This window comes from Sebastes umbrosus, chromosome 8, assembly GCF_015220745.1.
Source record: "Sebastes umbrosus isolate fSebUmb1 chromosome 8, fSebUmb1.pri, whole genome shotgun sequence".
NCBI classification, from domain to species: Eukaryota; Metazoa; Chordata; class Actinopteri; order Perciformes; family Sebastidae; genus Sebastes; species Sebastes umbrosus.
In genome coordinates, this window is record NC_051276.1 from 22,427,043 (window position 1) to 22,446,668 (window position 19,626).

The window sequence follows — 19,626 nt, forward strand, 5'->3', positions numbered from 1 at the left end:
TCTCAGCTAGAAGGTTGATGAATTATGTCAATGGTGTTTTGAAATTGTTGCTTTTATTTGGATTTTGATCGGAAGCCAGCGGTGCTCTGCATGGTCGATCGGTACGCACAAATAAAACGTTTCCAGGTTTTGGGGTTTGATTTCCCACTGGGGGCCTTCAATCCTCAAATATATGTATTGGTGGTACAGTTAGGAGCTTTGGGCGACAGCATTTAAACCATCAAACAACGGGGTGTTTGCGTAAATCCTGAAGTGTCGAGAGAGACCCATCAGTCCAGCCGGGCGATGACAGTTGGAGTCATCATAGTGACTGTGTCGCCACTGCATCTCACAAAAACCCCAAACAATGGAAGGAAGGGGCTGTGAGTCTTCAGGAGATGAGCCACACACAAACATCTTCGAGCTGGATTCATTAGACTGGCGCTGAGGTTGTGGGGGGGTCCGTCCATTTCCTGTTTTTGCCTCCCAGCTAAGCGGTGACAAGGGCATGCGTGTGCCAACACCACTAATGACTCAAAGGTAGTGAGCCGCTACTAATACAATCATTCAATACTCTATTATGCCCAGAATGGAAGTGGGGCAGACCATGCATCCTTGAGTCTACACGTGTGTATCGGCAACAACATCATCTCATCATTAGTGGTGACCAGAAATGATGCCAGTGACTGTGTGTCTCCGACTATGAACACAAAGCCTCCTAACACAAGAGGACATCCTCCCCATATGGCTGAGGGAGTCTGGCTCCAATACTAATCTGCTCCCACTGTTTATAAAATAAACAGGCCCCCAATGCTAACCTACAGGCTGCCCAGTTTCCCCCCCTCCTGCGCCCTCTACATCGCATCTGGCTGACCTTTGACCTGCACTGTTTGAACTGTTCTTCCTGTCCAGTGTAACATGCATGTGGCATTATGGCAAAATCTGCACTGTAGGCATTTTTCATGCAGCGGAAGAGGGGATTACCAACTCATCCCCAAGGAGGTGGCACATGTGGCAGCCGCCATCCCACACATGAGCACTTATAGCCAGACCTTTGATTATGAATCATAAAAAGGCTTAAGTAGTTAATGAAAAAAAGAAGATTTAACACCTAGACGCCATGCTATAAAAGTGCAAATGAGTATGTGTTTAGATAAGGCTCCATTTAGTGGTGTGAAGTTACTTCTAATTACGAAATTGGTGCCCCTTAAAGGCAACAGCATTACCTTTTCAAAACAAGGCTGTTTTCACACAGACACCCCCCACCAGACACCCCCGCCTCTTCTCTCTGGGAGCCCCGAGCCTGCTAGGCCCGCTGATGGTGGAATGAGACGAGATAAGCCCATGGTCGGCCTCCATCAACACATGAGGCTTGCCAAAGCGAGTAGAGTTACAGACAGGCACTCCTCTGGGGGCTCAGTGGGAGTGGGAGCGGGCCGGGACGGGGCTGCTCAGACACGGGAGGCTGCTAATCTGCCCCCGGCCAGCCTGCTGATGCCCACCATCTGTGTCTGTAACTCATCACCCACCGGCCAGGAGCCTCCGCAGGCACACACACAAGTAAACAAACACCCAGAGAGAGCCATTTAACGGCTAATTCTCTACCTGGCTCTGTTAATTACTGATTATCAGTGCCACCCAAAAAGCAGCGGACAAGAGCCGGTGGAGAGAGAGGGGATAATGGGGAACCCGCTGTGAATGGGGGGCCCAGTAACTTCAGGTTGTTTCATTGTCCTCATTATGGAGGGAATTTGTGAAAAAGAACTCAATCAAGGATATGAAAAAGTTTAATTAACTCCAGTAGGGAATGAAGATCAAGTCAAGTCAACAGAGTGTCAGGAAAAATGTAACTTATGCTTCATTTACCTGACAAGACTTCACAGCCGTAATTGCGCCTGCCTCTGGCACTGCTGAGCCAGGGGATGTAGAGGGTTAAGAGGTCAGGAGGATGGGTGCGGGTGGGGGGGGGGCGGGACAACTGATGGAGATTAAATGAAACGCCTAAAACTCCTCAAGGTGTATAACAGACACGCAGGTGTGCAGCACTTACCTCAACATAACCCCCACACACCCGTCGTTTTAGAGCTAAAATATCCTGTAGGCGTAGCAGCGGGCGGGTGATTAGCAGACACAATTACTATGCCTCACTTACCTTTTTACCACTCAACCCGCATGTTTGGATCTCACCTGACAGAGACGGCCTTGTTGCTTCATGTGATTTGAACCCCCTAATACCACTAAATGGCTGTAGTTTTTAACTTCTGCTTATGGACTGTAGGGAAATTGTTAGGGAGGGTCAAAAAAGGCAGAGGAGGAGATATTGTTTGTTTTTGCTGAAGGGAGGATGACCTAAAATTTTGGGGCATAGAAGTTTTTTACTTTTCCATGCCCCAGATTTGTGTTTTATTTCATCCTTTCCTTATGAGGTATGCTATAAATCAAAATGTTAGGAAAATAATCATGTCTCTGTATCAGGGTTTTATTTTCTAGTTGCTAGTTTTGAAACAATGGATGTGGATCTTTATAGTTAATAGTGATTGAACATTATCTCTCTATAAGGCACGCCATTTTTCCAATAGCCAACAGTTACCTTCACTTTATTTAGCATTATTACACGGCTTTGTTGAATACTCGATTCTGATTGGTCAATCATGGCGTTCTACGGTCCGTTATTTCTTTATAACAGACCGTTGCTATGTATAACAGACTGTTGCTATGGGCGCAGTTCTGATGTTGGACTCTGGCGGACCGTTTTTGTGTCAAATTATTGATTTCTTAAGAAAGTAGCCATGTAATGAGCGGGATAATGTACAGCTAGCCGGTCATTGTTGTGAAATAAACCTCGATAGGGCAATTCGACAGGTTTATTTCACAACAATGACCCGCTCGCTTACTTAGCATTATAACAGAACTATGCTATCCTATAATATAATGCATGTTCAACACATCCCAACTTGTAAACGTTTTACAGTGCTGAAGCCCCTCGGCCTGTGCCCCTGAAAACAGAAGGCACTATTACTTATTTTTGCCATAATTTTGGCTATTGCTAATTCCACTCCTGATGTGTGATCTTTAAAAATTATTGTTGCATTAACATATTAAACTTAAATTCAGGGTTGAGTTGATAAATTAGGGGGAGGAGAGGGTCCAACCAAATGATAATAATAACCCCGAAGAGGGTCAGAGTCAAACATAAAGTTCAGCCCCGAATCATTTTCATTCGGTCCCCTAATGCAGGGCGTGTGTGTCCTCTGGGAGTAGCTGGAATGAGAACTGTGATGACATTTAAAGCATGTTGCTAAATGCACCCATGAGGATTTGGGGTTGTTATTCTATGTTAAATTTACCAGCTAAGTATTAACCGTTTATATTAAGTAGACTATAAATGGAAGCAAAATTATACAGTGGAAACAACATAGGTGCCAAAACTACATCTCCAAGGTACACAGAGCCTTGTGTATTGTGCATGATGGAATAGCTGAGTCTGCAGGCACTGCTCCAGACTTAAATGATGTTATAAATGCCTGCTAATGTTTTAACAGTAGTCTTTGTTTAGGGTGGTCAGACATAGCTGACAGGAGCCAGAGTATGGAGAGTATTTATAAAGCTATGTCTGGAAAGAGCTGTCATGGCAGGGCGAGAGACTGAGGACAAATACAAAGCTGTAGAGATGATTAGTTTTAAAGGTCTAATGGGGGAAAAGAACACAGTCATCCATAATGCTATGAGAGGATTATAAAGGTGAGGGCTTTTCCTTTGGCAGAAGAACTTAAGAGGGTCCACACTGAAAGAACAACACAGGGATGATTCAATTATCCACCCTGGCTCTCGCACGGGGATCCCCCCTCTTAATGCCACAAAGACTAATGTTTTCCCTCGGTGCAATAAATAACTTTTTATTCCCACTGCCACGGAAAGTTCACCTGCACGGACGATCACAATGTCTGCCCTCATATTTGTTACTGCGGCCTTTTAATTTGACCTGAGCCAACCTGTCATGCTCCATCAAACGTGGGAATCGGATACCTCAGGAACACAGGCGCCTTTGCTTTGCGTTATGCCATCCACCCCCTCTGCGCCTTAACACACCGAGCTTATGGGAGCAGAGAGAAAGTCACCCGCATCACATGAATCAAGCACTGTGACAGGGGTCCGTTGGGTCCGGGATCACACGGAGGATCACAAGTCTCTCTTTTTACTGCTCCCTCTCCCACATCGGCTAGCTGGGGATGAGAGAGGCGGGATGGCCCTCCAAAGGCATATATTTCCGTTGATGAAGAGATAAATCAGATCATTTCTGGAGTAAGGAAGGGAGCACAGAGAGAGCCTTCTTGGTCGTCGCCCTTTGAGATGTAAATGGCACGGTGGCACTGAAAGAGGGCCAGGTGTCCGATGCAAAGAGGGAAAGCGTGACGGTGCATGCATTCCTCTGGAACCTAGGCAGTTAACTGTTGCTGTGCCTCATGTGGGCAAACATCAACACAGCCCGTAATGATCCATAATGACTTGGTGGAATGACACAATGGGAAAGTATGATTAATAGCTATTGACAGGTATTCTCTTTCATGTGAGATACTACTCATATCTACCAAACCTACCTGCAGTTAGACTGATAATATAAAACTATTGTAAAGACATTGATTCCCAAATCACGTGTGACTTGCTGCCTTCTCTTGTAATCACCGCTCTGAGCCCCTGATGACCAGAGGTCAACAGCTGCAGCTCACGCCTTGCCGGACGATTAGAAACGAGTTAGCAGGCTTTCTGAGGTCATCAAGGTAGCAATTTGCAATGAACTCTTTCAAGCCTTAGGCAAAACCTTCAAATATCCCACACCTTGAGGTGGGGAAAATAGGCATTTGGCAGTTCAAACAGTGAATTAAGAAAAGAATCGCAACCTGTTATTAGTCGAAACGAGGAGAGAGACAACGAATGACCCTTTTAGGGTGGGAGTTGTAGCTGAAGAAAAAGCCTTAGAGGAGAAAGGTCAAATATTTGTCATGAGTGGATTCACTCCTACAGTGGCTTCACTATCTTTTTTTTTCCATTTGCAGAATACCCAGACAGATATACACCAGACCATGGACTCCCGTTTGATAAGATTTTGTACCATGTAGTCCCATCTGAAATGATAGATTTGACAGTGCAGAATTACACTGTGGAGGAAAAGAAAACTGACTGTAGAGTCTAAACTCAATCATTATACTAACAGTGATAGTGAAATTTAACTAATCACCGTGTATTTAAATGGTAAATGGACTTGCATTTATATAGCGCTTTTCTAGTCTTCCGACCACTCAAAGCACTTTACACTACATGTCAGCATTCACCCATTCACACACTGATGGCAGAGGCTGCTAAGGTGCCAACTTTGCCCATCGGGAGCTAATCTAAATACTCATTCACACACCGATGGCAATGCTTTCGGGAGCAATTTGGGGTTAAGTGTCTTGCTCAAGGACACATCAACATGTGACCTGGAGCAGCCGGGTATCGAACCACCGACCTACCAATTGGTGGACGACCTGCTCTACCTTCTGAGCCACAGACGCACGTATTTAGGAACCTCTAAAACCCCAGAACCCACTTTGGTAACTACTGGGATACTATACCTCCACTGGTTCTCAAAGTTTTTTAAAGGAAAAGTTCCATATCTTCGGGAAATAGCCTGAATTGCTTTTTTTTTGCTGAGAGTTCGATGAGAAGATTGATACCACAACGCTAAATATGTATCTCCATGGAGTGAGCAGCCGGTTAGCTTAGCTAAACATAAAGACTGGGAACAGTGGAAACAGCTAGTCTGTCAAAAGGTGACACAATCCACCTACCAGCACCACTAAAGCTCACTAACTAAGGCCAAGACATTTTCCAGCACATATCCGATGTTTTTTGAATATATTAAACAACCGAGATAATGTTAACGTGTTTAAAGCATCAGTAGGCGAGATTGGAGCAAATACGATTAAAAAAAAGTTGTTTTTATAAAAAGGTCGCTATATCGTGACAGTAGTACATGAAACAGGTAACCTGAAAAAGATCATGTGCCTCAGTGTCCTCCAGTGTCCTCCGGTGTTCCTAACGGCATCTGCAAGATTTCACTTACCGTAGGAAAACAATTAGTCAGAGCTGACCTGAGGTGCGCTGTCCAGCTGCCGTCTATGAGAGCCGGCTGTCAATCACTCGCGAACTCCGACCAAGCGGTCAGACTAGGCAGCGCTGATCAAATATGAATCAATATTCTGTTACTGTAATGCCTATTTCTCACCTCAAATGTTTTCAGAATCATCTTGTAGTGCACGGTTTAGTTGTAAAATGAGAAAGTTTGTGACGCCGCCGCCATTGTGAAATCTGGTGAAGGAACGCCAAGTTCCGGTCACATGACCGGAGCACAGCCAATAGGAACGCTCTCTCAATGAAATGACCTGTGATTGGTCAAAGTCTCCCGTCACGGGCTAGATTTTCTAAAGCCTGAAAACAGAGCCATGAGGAGGAGCAGTCTAGCTATCTCTCACAATACTTGCTGAAAGGTTATTATGGAATTTTGCCCAATGATGCCAAAAAGGTACTGCCTACTGCCACTTTAAGTGGCGTTTCAGTCTTTGTGCTGAGCTAACTGGCTGCTGGCTGTAGCTCCATATTTACCATACAGACATAAGAGTGATGAAGAGTCAATCTTCTCATCGAACTCTCAGCAATACAACAAATAAGCACATTACCCAAAATGTCAGACTATTCCTTTAAGCCATGGCATCTACGTGTGCAAGAGTGTGTGTGTTGTTATAAGAATTTATTTTAACAAACTAACATCACAAATAACATCGATGTAAAATATGTACCCTTCAACTTGTGACCTTGCATGGTAGCTTGCTTCCATCGGTGTGTGTGTGTGTGTGAATGAGAGGCAAATTGTAAAGCGCTTTCTATAAATCCCTATATAATTGCAGTCCATTTATTATATGAGATATTATGTTATTATCAGGAAAAGCAGAAGCCAGCCGTTTTAACCTATGTTGCTGTGCAGATAAATATTATATTTAATATAAACAATGAGCAATATGGAGTATGCTAACTGCTTAAATGTATTTCTAGAATTTTGTCATGTCACTAATCTTTGCTGTGAATTTACAGCCTGTCTAACAGGTTTTAAAACAGTGTTTTTGATTCATTCAGTCATTGCTTACATCCTCTGCTTTGATATGTTTGAAAATGTAATTGATGTGACTCTTGATTCATTTTTTTGAATGTGGTGGAACATTATGAAAAAATCTACAGTAAAAAAATAAACACATTTTGAGGATGTTCCTTTAGACACCCCAGTGTGCCAAAGTACCATGCAAGTAAACCACAGTTTAACGTTCAAAGTGATGACTCTGGAGCTCCATCTAGTGGTGAAAACAAGACACTTACACAACTTATGGAAATCAATAAAACATTCAACAAAAAAATGTTTGAAGATGGCTTTAAACAAAAATTTATTTTGTAAAATTTGAACTCATGATGATGATGTATACTGTCCCAACATTTCTTTTATAATCCTAATGTGAATGGTAAAAATAATACCAATCCGTCTTGCAAAAGTTGATCTAAAACATATTGACCTACACTTCAGTTTATTTAGAGATGTCTGCTCTGCAGTTTATGTTACCGCTCAATAAAATACAGCATTACACATTGAAAAATAGATTTCATTACAAAACAAATTGTTATTTTACATGTCGTATCTACACAATGAGCATTAAATTAAAATATAACACCAGCGAAATGTGAGGTGCGTAATATAAGCGACTAAAAAAAACCTACTGCATACTGGCAAGTGGCTGCTTGAAAATGTGTTATCCTTTTAAACCGCATTGCTTTTTTATAACTGACCCAACACATGCATTTTTTTAGCACAGACTTTTTATATTAATTACATACACAAACACATCTTACACGTGTGCTTATGCTTGTCAAAACTCCCTTTACCTTTTATCATGGTGATCAAAGTTAGAAAACAGACTTGGACCATCACAAACAATGATTGTCCAATATGTTATATTTCCCAAAGAAATGAGCAAAGTTTTCAAAAGAGAAATGCTACAGATATCCCAACGAAATCTTGATCCTCTTGACTGTACTAACAACTAATACGCCTGGTCACAGGTAGCGGTCGTAGGTCATCTCAAAACAACAGTCTTGATCTGCTTTGGAAATTCTAGCAAAATAAACAAAAAAAACAGACCCTTCACACGACAGGATCTGCTTCATTCCAATTGGATATTTGCGCAAAGCCAAGAGGAAGGTCAGCACCATGAGGTGATTTGCACTCACTCGCTGTCACAGGAAAACACATGCATACATTATACAGAATTGCATTTGGCAAGAGAGACAGCTTTTAGACTGATTAGCTTTTATCAAGGCAGGAATGTGTCTTACAGTGAGGAATGTCCCGTGCTCTCCTCTCTGCTGCTAACGTAACGTGAATTACTGCTGCTCTAAAGTGGCTGGAAGTGCCTGGCGCCAGTCAATATTAGAGTTAAACCACATCAATTCAACAGACTCTGGAAAAAAAAGTAACCATTTGTGCACTACCAAAGCATGCACAAAGCGACAAATGTCATGTTTAAACTGTTCCTTAAATAAATAGCGCTTGTAGGAAAAGACACAGTGTGGTGTGACTCAATCTCGTGGATTCAGGAAGATGATTTTCAAATTTAAGAATATAAAACATGAAATGCACAAGTTTCCTTACAGGAAAGCTCAATGTCAGAATAATACCTCCCAAAGTCCTTAAAAGGAATCCCATCCCTGCTGTGATCTGCTTTACTAACAGGGAATGTAAATGAATGAAACCTCTGCCACGCTGCCCTCTAGTGAACAAAACCCCTAATGAAATATAATGGCTGAAGGAGTTGAAAAACATGGAGTCGTCCACTGCTGCACAGTATTACTAATGAACTCAATGGTGTTGAATTTGAGTGGAAATGTATAGCAAAACGGCATAAGCTATGGCAACTCATTGTTCTTTAAATCCCATTTAAACTGCTCTGAAGAAACGTCTTCGCTCCCAATAACTCAGTGACACGTCTCCCTTGCAAACAGAATATTAAGTTCTGAATAAGAGCATGAAGCATCAACAACAGGAGGCAACATCAGCTTCACGTGGAGAAATGGCGTAAGCATCGATGCAATGATGCTTTAGTGTATACAAATAATATCATAGGCATAATGGTGTCTAAAATGAATAAACAGTCCAGTTAGAGTAATAGGCCATGGGCGAGGCTCGCTGGTCATTGGCTGAAGGGTGCTGGTGCTTCGTCCACACACACACACACACACACACACACACTGGCTGCAGTGGAGTTACAGGTATGTATCCTGGTCTGTGCTGCTAAGGCTTTGTGTGGATCGCTGAAGAAGAGATTCTTTGGCAGGGGGAAGCTCTGTAGGAGGCTCTTGCTGCTGGTGAAGTGGGTCTGTTTCAGTCTCTGGCTCGGTCTCTGGCACAGTCTCTGGCTCGGTCTCTGGCACAGTCTCTGGGACAGTCTCTGGGACAGTCTCTGGCACAGTCTCTGGCACAGTCTCTGGCACAGTCTCTGGCGTCTCGCTGGCAACCATAGGTGGAGCCGGTGGATCTGAGGGTGGCGGCGGTGGTGGAGGGTCACTGGGAAGAGAGTACGGATTAGGGATCACCACAATGGGCTGCGATTTCCTTATGCTGCTCCTCTTCTTCTTGCTTTTCTTCTCCTCCTTTCCGTTCTTCAGCAGCGGGGTGGGCTGAGGCACCTCCAGTACGATGGTGGGGTTCTGCTGCAGGTCCTGGCGCCTCGGCGGCTCGGCCAGCATGACGATCCGAGCGCCGTGCATCCTCGGTGGGGATTTGAAATTCAGCTCTCCGCGGTTCTTCTTCCAGCGCTTCAGCTGGGTGTGATTCTCCCTTTCCACGTCTCGCGCCGTCACCGGCACCTCCAGAATCTGCAACAGGAAGAGATGTGTCATGAGGTCACGGCTGGAGTAAACATAGATCATTTTCAAAGGAACAGCGTGGAGAAAAAGACCAGCCATCGCTGGAAAATACAGCATGTTCCTTCCACGTTTGGCCATTGTGTACAAAATGTGATCTTTTTCAGTAAATGCCAAAGGGCCTCAGGGTGGTCATCCACAGTCAAGACAACCCTCCATATAAGAGGCGGTATTGTTAGCCTGGACAGAGACTCACACAAAGCTTGGCAGGGGAACCAGACACTGACCAGCCAGCACTCTGGTCAATTTGTCTCTGTATCACTTCAATTCACGCTCTCAGAGTCTCTGCCGTTTCCTCGGCTGCATATCTGAACACCCACTGTTCATGAGGGACACAAAACTCCACTACATCTTTAAAGGATTATGCCAGTATAATATGACTTCTTGTCACTAACAAAGACTGATCATTTCTTTCTAGACACTGCAGTAGAAGACCTAAACAAAAATGGGCCTATGTAAGGCAAAATATCATTAAAAAAAAAAAACCTAAATTTTTCTGTTTGTCGCATTTTCTAACTAATCGTAACTAATGTTGACTCCTTAGGTAGATTTAGGTTGTTTATACGAGTGAATAGCCACCCAACCATTGAAAAAAAACATACAAAATATAAAACAAATGCACTTTAACGTGTGACAAGTCATTTGCTGTAAAACCTGCAACAATACAATCTAATTTGGGTTGTAGTTTTCATTAATTGTCATTCCAGCCTTACATGAGCCAAAGGTAAATATTATAAGGTAGGGCTGTGTATTGGCAAAAATACGTAATACGTTACGATTCGTATCATGATAGAGGGGTAACGATTCAATATAATTGCGATATTTTGAGATACTGTAAGCAAGGTGTTGTGACTTTTTAAAACTGTCATAGTATAAAGAACACACCACCATATGCATTAAATCTACTTTCTTAAGCAATCAGAACAGTGGGATCTGCATTTGCATTTATCACAGGCTCTGTAACATCAATCACCATAGCACTACTTTGAAAGGACATATACACTGAGAGGACGCATCTCTTTGCAAATGAAATATAGTATTAACTGAGTTAATGTTTGCATGCAAACTATTAATCAATAATTTATACAGTGTGTTTGAGAATTAATATAGTATCACAAAACATAATATCACGAAAACATAGGGAAGTATTTTGCATGGCCCAGCCCTTTTGTGACATAAATCTTTTAGTTTTGGGATATATTCAACTAATTTATCTCCTGCAGCTGGCGGAGATTGAGAACTGCATACATGGACAATTAAGCAGGGTGAATGTGTGACTTGTAACACATGTGTTCTGGTTAAAGACTCGTCTCCCTTGTCACTGCACCATGTTGCTGCTGATCTGCCGTTACCTCTCGGACGAGGAAGCCCTCCTGCATGTATCGTGGCTCGATGGCCCTGAGGAGCTCCATGGATTCATACTGGCCCTGGCAGGCCTTCAGCTTCTCCCGGGTCCCCATCATGCACTTCAGCAGCACCAAACCCACACGGAAGATTATCTTCACTCCTGGGAGAGGGAGAAGAGCCGGTGTGAAGACGTTCTACAACATCTGGTACCACTGTAACCACAGCGCTATAATAAGCCATTGTTACCGTCACAGAGGAACATGTCCCAGACGCGCAGCACGGAGGCCCAGGGCAGCGTCCTGGAGAAGGCACACATAAACCATTCAGTCATGTAGAGGATGGGGTCGATCTTGTGTTTCTCCAGATGGCGGAAGGCTAGCGGGGAGACGCGGCGCAGCAGAGCGAACAGGATCTCTCCATCCAACTGTATAGCTTCCTGAAAGAGACACAGGTAGGGAAGCATTAACAGAGAAAACAAAAGCCATTGTACTCCTGTGTTGTCAGGGCTGAGACCTGATACACACGTGGATGTTCACCCATTACAAATAAACCAGCCCAAATGCATCATGTTGCTGTTTGCTTTCCCAAGGAAACATTTCATTAGCAAGTCCTGTTTCCATTACATAATAAGAAAACAATGATGTTGAACAGTAAACACCAGGCAAAATGAATTACACAAGAGAGTGTTGTTGTGTTGTAAGCAATTAAGTGATCAAATTACAAATTGTGGTTTGACAAGATTGACAACACCCAGTAAGTTACAACACTCACGCTGTGCACTCTGCAGCAACAACAATACAGTTCAGTTTTACTGTAAAGCCTAGTTGGTTCATCTGGATTATAGTTATTAAAACAGCAGATTAAGTAATATTCTCTCTCTCTATTCATTTCCAACACCTGGTGATGTCATCATGCATGCGTGTATGTGTTTCAGTCTCACCAGGCCGGGACTGTAGTAGCCAGGAAGGTATTTCTCACAAATTTGGACCAATCCCCAGAAGGCATCCTGTGGAAACACATACAGCTGACGTCAGTGGAAGCGTTTATTTTACAGGACTTTTCCGTGTGTTAACATGGGACGTAGGTTAATACTGGAAATGTTGACTTTGATATAATATATATTCTAACATTCTAACATAATAAAGCACTTTGGATGTGTAGAGCATAACATGTACAGCAGATGAAAGACAAAAGCATGTTAACATCACCTCATAGACAAGAACTGTGAAGTTACTGTGAGAAACTAAATCCTTACATTACATACATTAGGATACGAGTAAGCAGGGGTGAGAATCATCAGAGAACCCACGATACCATATTATCATGTTACGATCTTATTGTGACTTTAAACATTATGCAATATGCTGAGTATTGCGATAAGCGATATGCGATATATTACCTTTTTTCAACTGAAAATTATGCAGTTTGTCAACATCTCTTTTATTTAACAAGATTATCTCTGTTCATCTCAGAGGTTTCATTCACATATCTTGAGGTCAGAGGTCAAGGGACCCCTTTGAAAATGCACATGCCAGTTTTTCCTCGCCAAAATTTAGCGTAACGTTGGAGCGTTATTTAGTGTTCTTCTAGACAAGCTAAAATGACATGGTTGGTACCAATGGATTCCTTAGGTTTTCTAGTTTCATATGATACTCCAGCTTCAAGATTGAACCTCTGAAAGACAGAATAGCGGCCATCGGATAGTTAAGAGTTTAATAGTTTACATAATAAAACATCGATACTTGACACAATATTGCCACGCAAAATATCGCGTTACTATGCTGTATCCAACCCATACACGCAATTTAGCAGCATCTAAATCCTCTACACTCTGTTAATGTCCATCATATGCCAGTTGGTTAATTCTAACTTGTGCTGATGTTCTTTAATGATGCAGTTTGTTTGCATAATTAACAGGATTTCAGAGAACTTTCCCCGTGACATATTAAATCTTTTTGCATTTTTGAAGTCCAATAAACTTCTGCATCTTTAGAGCTCTGTTGTTTTCTCATGTGACTTCAAAAACTCACATATTAAAGTGATGATTGGCAGAGATCAGTAGACGACATTTACAAACCTTAACTAAGCTGGGAATGCTAAACTGCTGTGGATTAGAAACCTTACATCTACACCCCCAAAAAGGTCACAAGGACTGCAGTCGTAATGTTCTAACTAGTTTTCAGTCTCTGGAGCAGCTCAAGGATTTATCTCCAGATGACATCATCTGTTCAGGCTGTCTCTGTGCTGCTCAGCTTAAAAATAGACTTGTCCAAGGTCAGAAATTAAAACAGCTGTAAAAAAAACATGTGATTTCTTTTTACTGGGTGGATTTCACTTTTAAAAGACCAAACTATTAACAAGCCTTACAACCAATAACTCCACAGCCAACACAGTATTACAAAGCCTACCAACATATGGCGACGGTATACTTGCACTGAGGAAGGCAAGTTTATATGGTGTTTGTGGTGGAGGGACGTACCTCAGCAGGCATGTGCATGAGCAACACAGCAGCGATGGGAGCCTGAGCCTGGCAGTATCCCTCCTCGGGTCTGTACAGAGTGTAAGCCTTGAGGACGCGGAACAGGTCCTGCTGCCTGCGGAGCGTCAAAACACCAATACAAACAGTCAAATAGATTGTCAAACAGCAGCAACACCAGTGTGTAATGTCACATCATGTCAGACAGCGTACCCGTGTCCTCCCCGTGACACAAACATCTCGTGGAAGGGAAACTGTCGATGGAGGTCTTTCTCAATCACATCTACCCATTTGGGGTCCCCAGGCTGGCTGTCCAGCTCCTGCCGAAACACATGGAGGAGACTGTGAGGGTCTCTTCATTACACAATAACATTGAGGGCAAATTTGAACAATTCAGAAAGTGGATAATCTCTCAACACAGAAATACTTTTAAATATTTGTATTCCTTTATCCTGAATAAGAATGAAAGCTGTATTATTAGCTATTAAAAGCACTGATCTAAAACGTGATCAACACATACATCAGGATTCTCAACCAAAGTGGTAACACCGGTGACAAGGCCACAGTTTCGGTAGCAATTTCTAAAGAAATTTAAACATGAAAAGAGCCCAAAATACAGCATAAAAGCCGTGAGGAGGAAGTGAAAGAGAAACCCCTCTGACCTGAAACTTTTCTTGGTTCTGCTCTTTCTTCACCTTCCCACCCGACAGGTAGAGCCATGCGCGGCCTCGGAGGGCAGGAGGGATTCCTTTCTGACACCGCAGCCTCACCTGAGCCACAGAGGAACAAGGGATCATCAAATAAAGCAGGACACAAAGGGAACTATGGCTTGCAACAAGTCAAGTAGGGCTGGTTTACTACACTATAGGCACAGTCAGTGGTAAAAGCACTGGACCACCTGGTATTGGTTCCTTTTTTTGAAAACGTGAAATGCAAATCAGCTCACTGTCTGCTGTGAAAAATGCCTATGAAAATATTTACCAAGAGTAACTAGAAAAGACCTGTTACAACTGTCACAAGCCAAATTTCAAGTTTTACAACAACCCTCTCTAATCCGCAGTAAGAATTTTACCCTGGGGGGCCTCACAGCTAAGGTAAAGTACATATCTACTGTAGTAGTCAGGAGGGAAATAGTTTTGGCCAAAGATACCTGGACACTGGACATCAAAATTACTCAAATTCTACCAAGATACTTGCTCACTTCTTTGCTTGGCACTGAATCTGAATGGAGGAGGAATTAAGAGGCCGTAAAGGACCCAAACAGTATGTAGTTTCTGTGTACAGTGGTGCACAACTACATATCTCCTTGGAATACCTCAAGCATAACTTGGGCACAGTGTCCAAGTAGCGGTGCAGCTATAATCTTTCATATTATAGAGTCACAAGCCACTTTTGACACAATAGATTGGCTGAACTGACACTGAAATTTATTCGTCTTGCATAACCATTTCTGGATTCTTTTGTTTTTCTGATATGAAGCTGGCCCACTTCCCCAAGGAAAGTCTGTTGCAACATTATCGTGAACCAAGAGGAGCACAATAAGGGATCAGAAACTCTGACCGTGTCAGGTATTTCACAGCTCAAATACACCGTTTCTTATTTCCATAAGGTGCTTTTCACTCTAAGAAAGCTGAGTACAGTTATACTTTATGCTAACAAACACCTTTATTACATGGTTTGTCTCACAGGAAGTCACTACAGCCCCACCCTGAATCTGAGACAGCCGAGTTGTCACATGGTGTATGGGGAGATGAAGGGATGGGTCGTGTCCTGCCCTGCTGCTGACTCATGGGAATGAGGTGAAGTTGCAGCTCTGTGCCGAATTGCTGAGAGAGTTTCACACAGAACCAGCTAGACAAGTGAAGCTGCAAATAATGTGGCTATAAAAGTCTTGTCCTTGTGCAAATCAAATTATTGGAGCGATGTCGTTCGCCTTGTCTGATCATGTATACAAACCACTCAGGACTGAAAAACTGCTGCCTGGAGACAATGGAGGTAAAGCTGAGATACCGGCTTCAAAAAAACGTTTTGAAAAAATTCAGATCTGGCCTATCCACATTTGGCTAGCACCATACAAAACATACAAACGAGCCACTTGACACGATATGTTATTGAGTTAATGCTCGGTGCTGACCTTATTGAATCTCTTGATCATCCATTTGTCCCAGTGGCTGAGCATGTCCAGCCACTTCACCTCCCTTTGCCTGAGCACCTGTGGAGGCAAATCCTGAGCTCTGGGGAGAAAAGATGGGAAAGATAAATTTCATATTTTTTTAAAACCAAATGAGACTGAATAACATCAGGAAAAAAAATGTTTATGAGCAGTTGTTGGCATCAGTATGTTGGGAGGGTGTGGCAAAAACAAGTGAACATCCTCAGAAAGGCTTATTATCTTCTGCGTGTACCATCAGATCTGCGTGGGTGGCCATATGCAGTCTACCAACCTTGTTTTGGGGAGACTATAAAACACACTAACTCAGATCTAGCCAATTTAACAGCAAAGTCTGTTTAACCTCAAAGAGCTGCAGCGAGGATTTGACTGTCTTGTGATGTAATTCAACTTCAAACCATTTACAGGCCAGAAAAATTAGGAACTGCACATGATATTCTCAAGCAGAAAAAGGAAAACGTAGGCAAGTCTAAGCTACATGACGAAGGAGGTCTGATGCTTTACTAAAGTATGTAATTATCTCATCAGCACAAGCCTGTAATCTGTAGTCTTCAAAGATAGCTTTTTTTAAACTTGGGACAGCCCTCTTACAGTAAAAAAAAAGTTGTAGGTTATAGGTTATACTCCAGCTTCTAAAGACCTTGATGAGTTACCTTCAAATCCCTGCCAAACAGTGTAAGTTAAACCCTGGGTTTGTGACCACCTATAAAACTAGGAGCCAAGAGAGGCCCCTCTAGTAACGGGGCACCAGAGCTGTGGCTCCAAGTCTGCCAAAACTGCAGAAAACAGGATGCTCCCAGCCAGCCAGTGCTTGGCACAACTTTCACTCCTTCCACTATTTCAGTGCTGTAATGTGGGCTTCGGGCCCCCAGTAAAAAAAGGGAAGAAAGAAAGGCCTTTATAGAAAAGAAAAAACACTGCAACTTGCTTGAGGCAAGTTGCAGGCTATGAATACATTGATTCAAATGAAAAACAAGATAGTGTGCAGCTTTTCCTGCAAAAAAAAAAAGAGTAGTAAGTAAGAGGAAAAATGGTTTACATGACATAATGAAGAAGAACTATGCTACATGTGGTCTTCATCTGCTTGCCAGCTTTTATATTTGTCAGATTGGGGTGAGGCAAAACACTGGACATAAAAAGCACTTTGTGCCACGCAGCTGGTTGGGAGCTCTGTTGTGTTGCAGAAGACAACAACACCAACACAACTAGTGGTGTGTAATCATAACTAGATTGACTGCTACACTATAACCCTGCTCTCAACTTTGGCTCAAGTGGATTTTAAAAAAATCGTATTTACAGCCCTTATCTAAGTTAGCTGAGAGTACTCTCACGACAAGTCAATAGGGAAATATAAGTTTGACTTCTACCTACTCCTTTTCAGACACTATTACTCTTGTTTTGTTTGTTATTATTTTGTATCTGTTTTTATTTATTTTTATGTTCGAAATTAAGTCTTTCATTCATTCAAGATAAGTGTGAATTTTCAGCTTTTCCTGCAAAAAAAACAAAACAGTAGTAAGTAAGAGGAAAATAGTTTAAATGACATAATGAAGAAGAACTATGCTACATGTCTTCATCTGCTTGCCAGCTTTTATATTTGTCAGATTGGGGGTGAGGCAAACACTGGAAATAAAAAAGCACTTTGTCCCACGCAGCTGGTTGGGAGCTCTGTTGTTTTGCAGTAGACTTTGTTTACATTTAATTTATTACTTCTACTCTACCTATTTTACAAGTGCAATTACCTGTTTACATTACATCTATTTTTATATTTTATACTTCCAGTGTAACACTTCTGTTTATATTTATTTATTACACCTACTTTACCTGGTTTTTTTTGCTTTATAACTGCGTGTGTGTTTTACCTGTTATATGTTTTATCTGCCTCGTTTAGTCTTGTCAAGTATTTGTTTTAAAGCACTGACCAGAAGAAGTGGCAACTGTGAATCTCGTTGTATTTAATACAATGAAAAAAAAGCTTTCTATTCTAAGACAACAACACAGCTAGTGGTATGTAATCACAACTAGATTGACTGCTACACTATAAGCTCTCAACTCAACTCAAGTGGATTAAAAATCTAGTTTACAGCCCTTATTTAAGTTAGCTGAGTACTCTCATGACAAGTCAGAGTAGTAAGTGTGCAGCTTTTCCTGCAAAAAAAAAAAGTAGTAAGTAAGAGGAAAAATTATTTAAATGACATAATGAAGAAGAACTATGCTACATGTTGTTTTTTTAATCTCCTTGCCATCTTTTATATTTGTCAGATTTGGGGTGAGGCAAAACACTGGACATAAAAAGCAAATTGTGCCACGCAGCTGGTTGGGAGCTCTGTTGTGTTGCAGAAGACAATAACACTAAACTAGTGGTATGTAATAATAATAATAATAATAATAATAATAATAATAATAATAATAAACTGTATTTGTGTAGCACCTTTCCAAACATAGTTACAAAGTGTTTTACATAAGTTAAAATAGTGCAAACATCAAGATAAAAACAATACACAATAAAAACATAGGCCAATCTAGTAGTATGTAATCATAACTAGATTGACTGCTACACTATAACCCTGCTCTCAACTCAACTCAAGTGGATTAAAAATCTAGTTTACAGCCCTTATTTAAGTTAGCTGAGTACTCTCATGACAAGTCAGAGTAGTAAGTGTGCAGCTTTTCCTGCAAAAAAAAAAAGTAGTAAGTAAGAGGAAAAATGGTTTAAATGACATAATGAAGAAGAACTATGCTACATGTTGTTTTTTTAATCTGCTTGCCATCTTTTTATATTTGTCAGATTTGGGGTGAGGCAAAACACTGGACATAAAAAGCAAATTGTGCCACGCAGCTGGTTGGGAGCTCTGTTGTGTTGCAGAAGACAACAACACTAAACTAGTGTTATGCAATAATAATAATAATAATAATAATAATAATAATACATTTTATTTGTATAGCACCTTTCCAAACATAGTTATAAAGTGTTTTACATAAATTAAAATAGTGCAAACATCAAGATAAAAACAATACATAATAAAAACACAGGCCAATCTAGTAGTATGTAATCATAACTAGATTGACTACTACACTATAAACTCTCAACTTTGGCTCAAGTGGATTAAAAACAGGCTTATTTAAGTTACTTTAGAGTACTCTCATAGCAAACTGAATCACAGTACAGGAACTTACGATGCCTCGGTGTGCTGCTGAGCTCCACCAATGAATCCATATTTATCCGTCTGTCTGTCGCTGGTGAATCCGTTGATCTCTGAGTCTGACCCCAGAGAGCTCTCATCGTCCAGGTGGCTGCTGCTGGTCGTCCTGATGCTCCGGGTGTCCACCGACTGACGGCCGTTTTCTATCCTGGCCATGTTAGCTTAGCACAAGAGAGCTAACTAGCTGGCTTTAGCTAGGACGAGCTAGTTGTTGACAGCAACCCAAAGTCAAAACTGCTGCTCCGCATATGTTGTCCAACTAAACGCCATGACTTCTCCACGTGAGTTTAACTACTTTAACTACTTTTTCGGTTATATAAATGTTATCTAATGTTACCCTACAACTGTCAGCTGGCAACTTAGATTTTAGCATAAGCTAAGCTAACGTAAAGTTAGCCTAGAACACAACCCTAAAAGTATTATAAACTATATACTGACCCTACCGTCAA

The 19,626-nt window shown here is 41.8% G+C and overlaps 1 protein-coding gene across 2 annotated transcripts; it reads right to left on the reverse strand.

The window, feature by feature from the left end:
• Nucleotides 1-7,434: 7,434 nt before the first annotated feature.
• On the reverse strand, nt 7,435-19,333 carry LOC119493172 (TBC1 domain family member 10A-like). 2 transcript variants are annotated; one of them, XM_037778306.1, is made up of 10 exons: nt 19,152-19,333; nt 15,939-16,038; nt 14,467-14,574; nt 14,018-14,124; nt 13,808-13,922; nt 12,269-12,334; nt 11,575-11,764; nt 11,334-11,488; nt 9,500-9,933; nt 7,435-9,451 (listed from the first exon to the last, which is right to left on the reverse strand). In XM_037778306.1, the coding sequence occupies exons 1-10, from the start codon at nt 19,331-19,333 to the stop codon at nt 9,322-9,324; spliced, it is 1,587 nt and encodes a 528-aa protein (XP_037634234.1). In that variant the 3' UTR covers nt 7,435-9,321. The 2 variants fall into 2 exon arrangements, with proteins under 2 accessions (XP_037634234.1, XP_037634233.1); XM_037778305.1 differs by having other exon boundaries at nt 7,435-9,933.
• Between the last annotated feature and the right edge of the window lie 293 nt (nt 19,334-19,626).

Excerpts from the sequence above, each read along its gene's own strand:
- LOC119493172 (XM_037778305.1), bottom strand. The coding sequence starts at position 19,333 with ATGGCCAGGATAGAAAACGGCCGTCAGTCGGTGGACACCCGGAGCATC. Across the intron at positions 16,039-19,151 it reads CAGCAGCACACCGAGGCATC|AGCTCAGGATTTGCCTCCAC; the intron begins GTAAGTTCCTGT and ends TTTTCTCCCCAG. Across the intron at positions 13,923-14,017 it reads GTGTCACGGGGAGGACACGG|GCAGCAGGACCTGTTCCGCG; the intron begins GTACGCTGTCTG and ends GACGCTCCGCAG.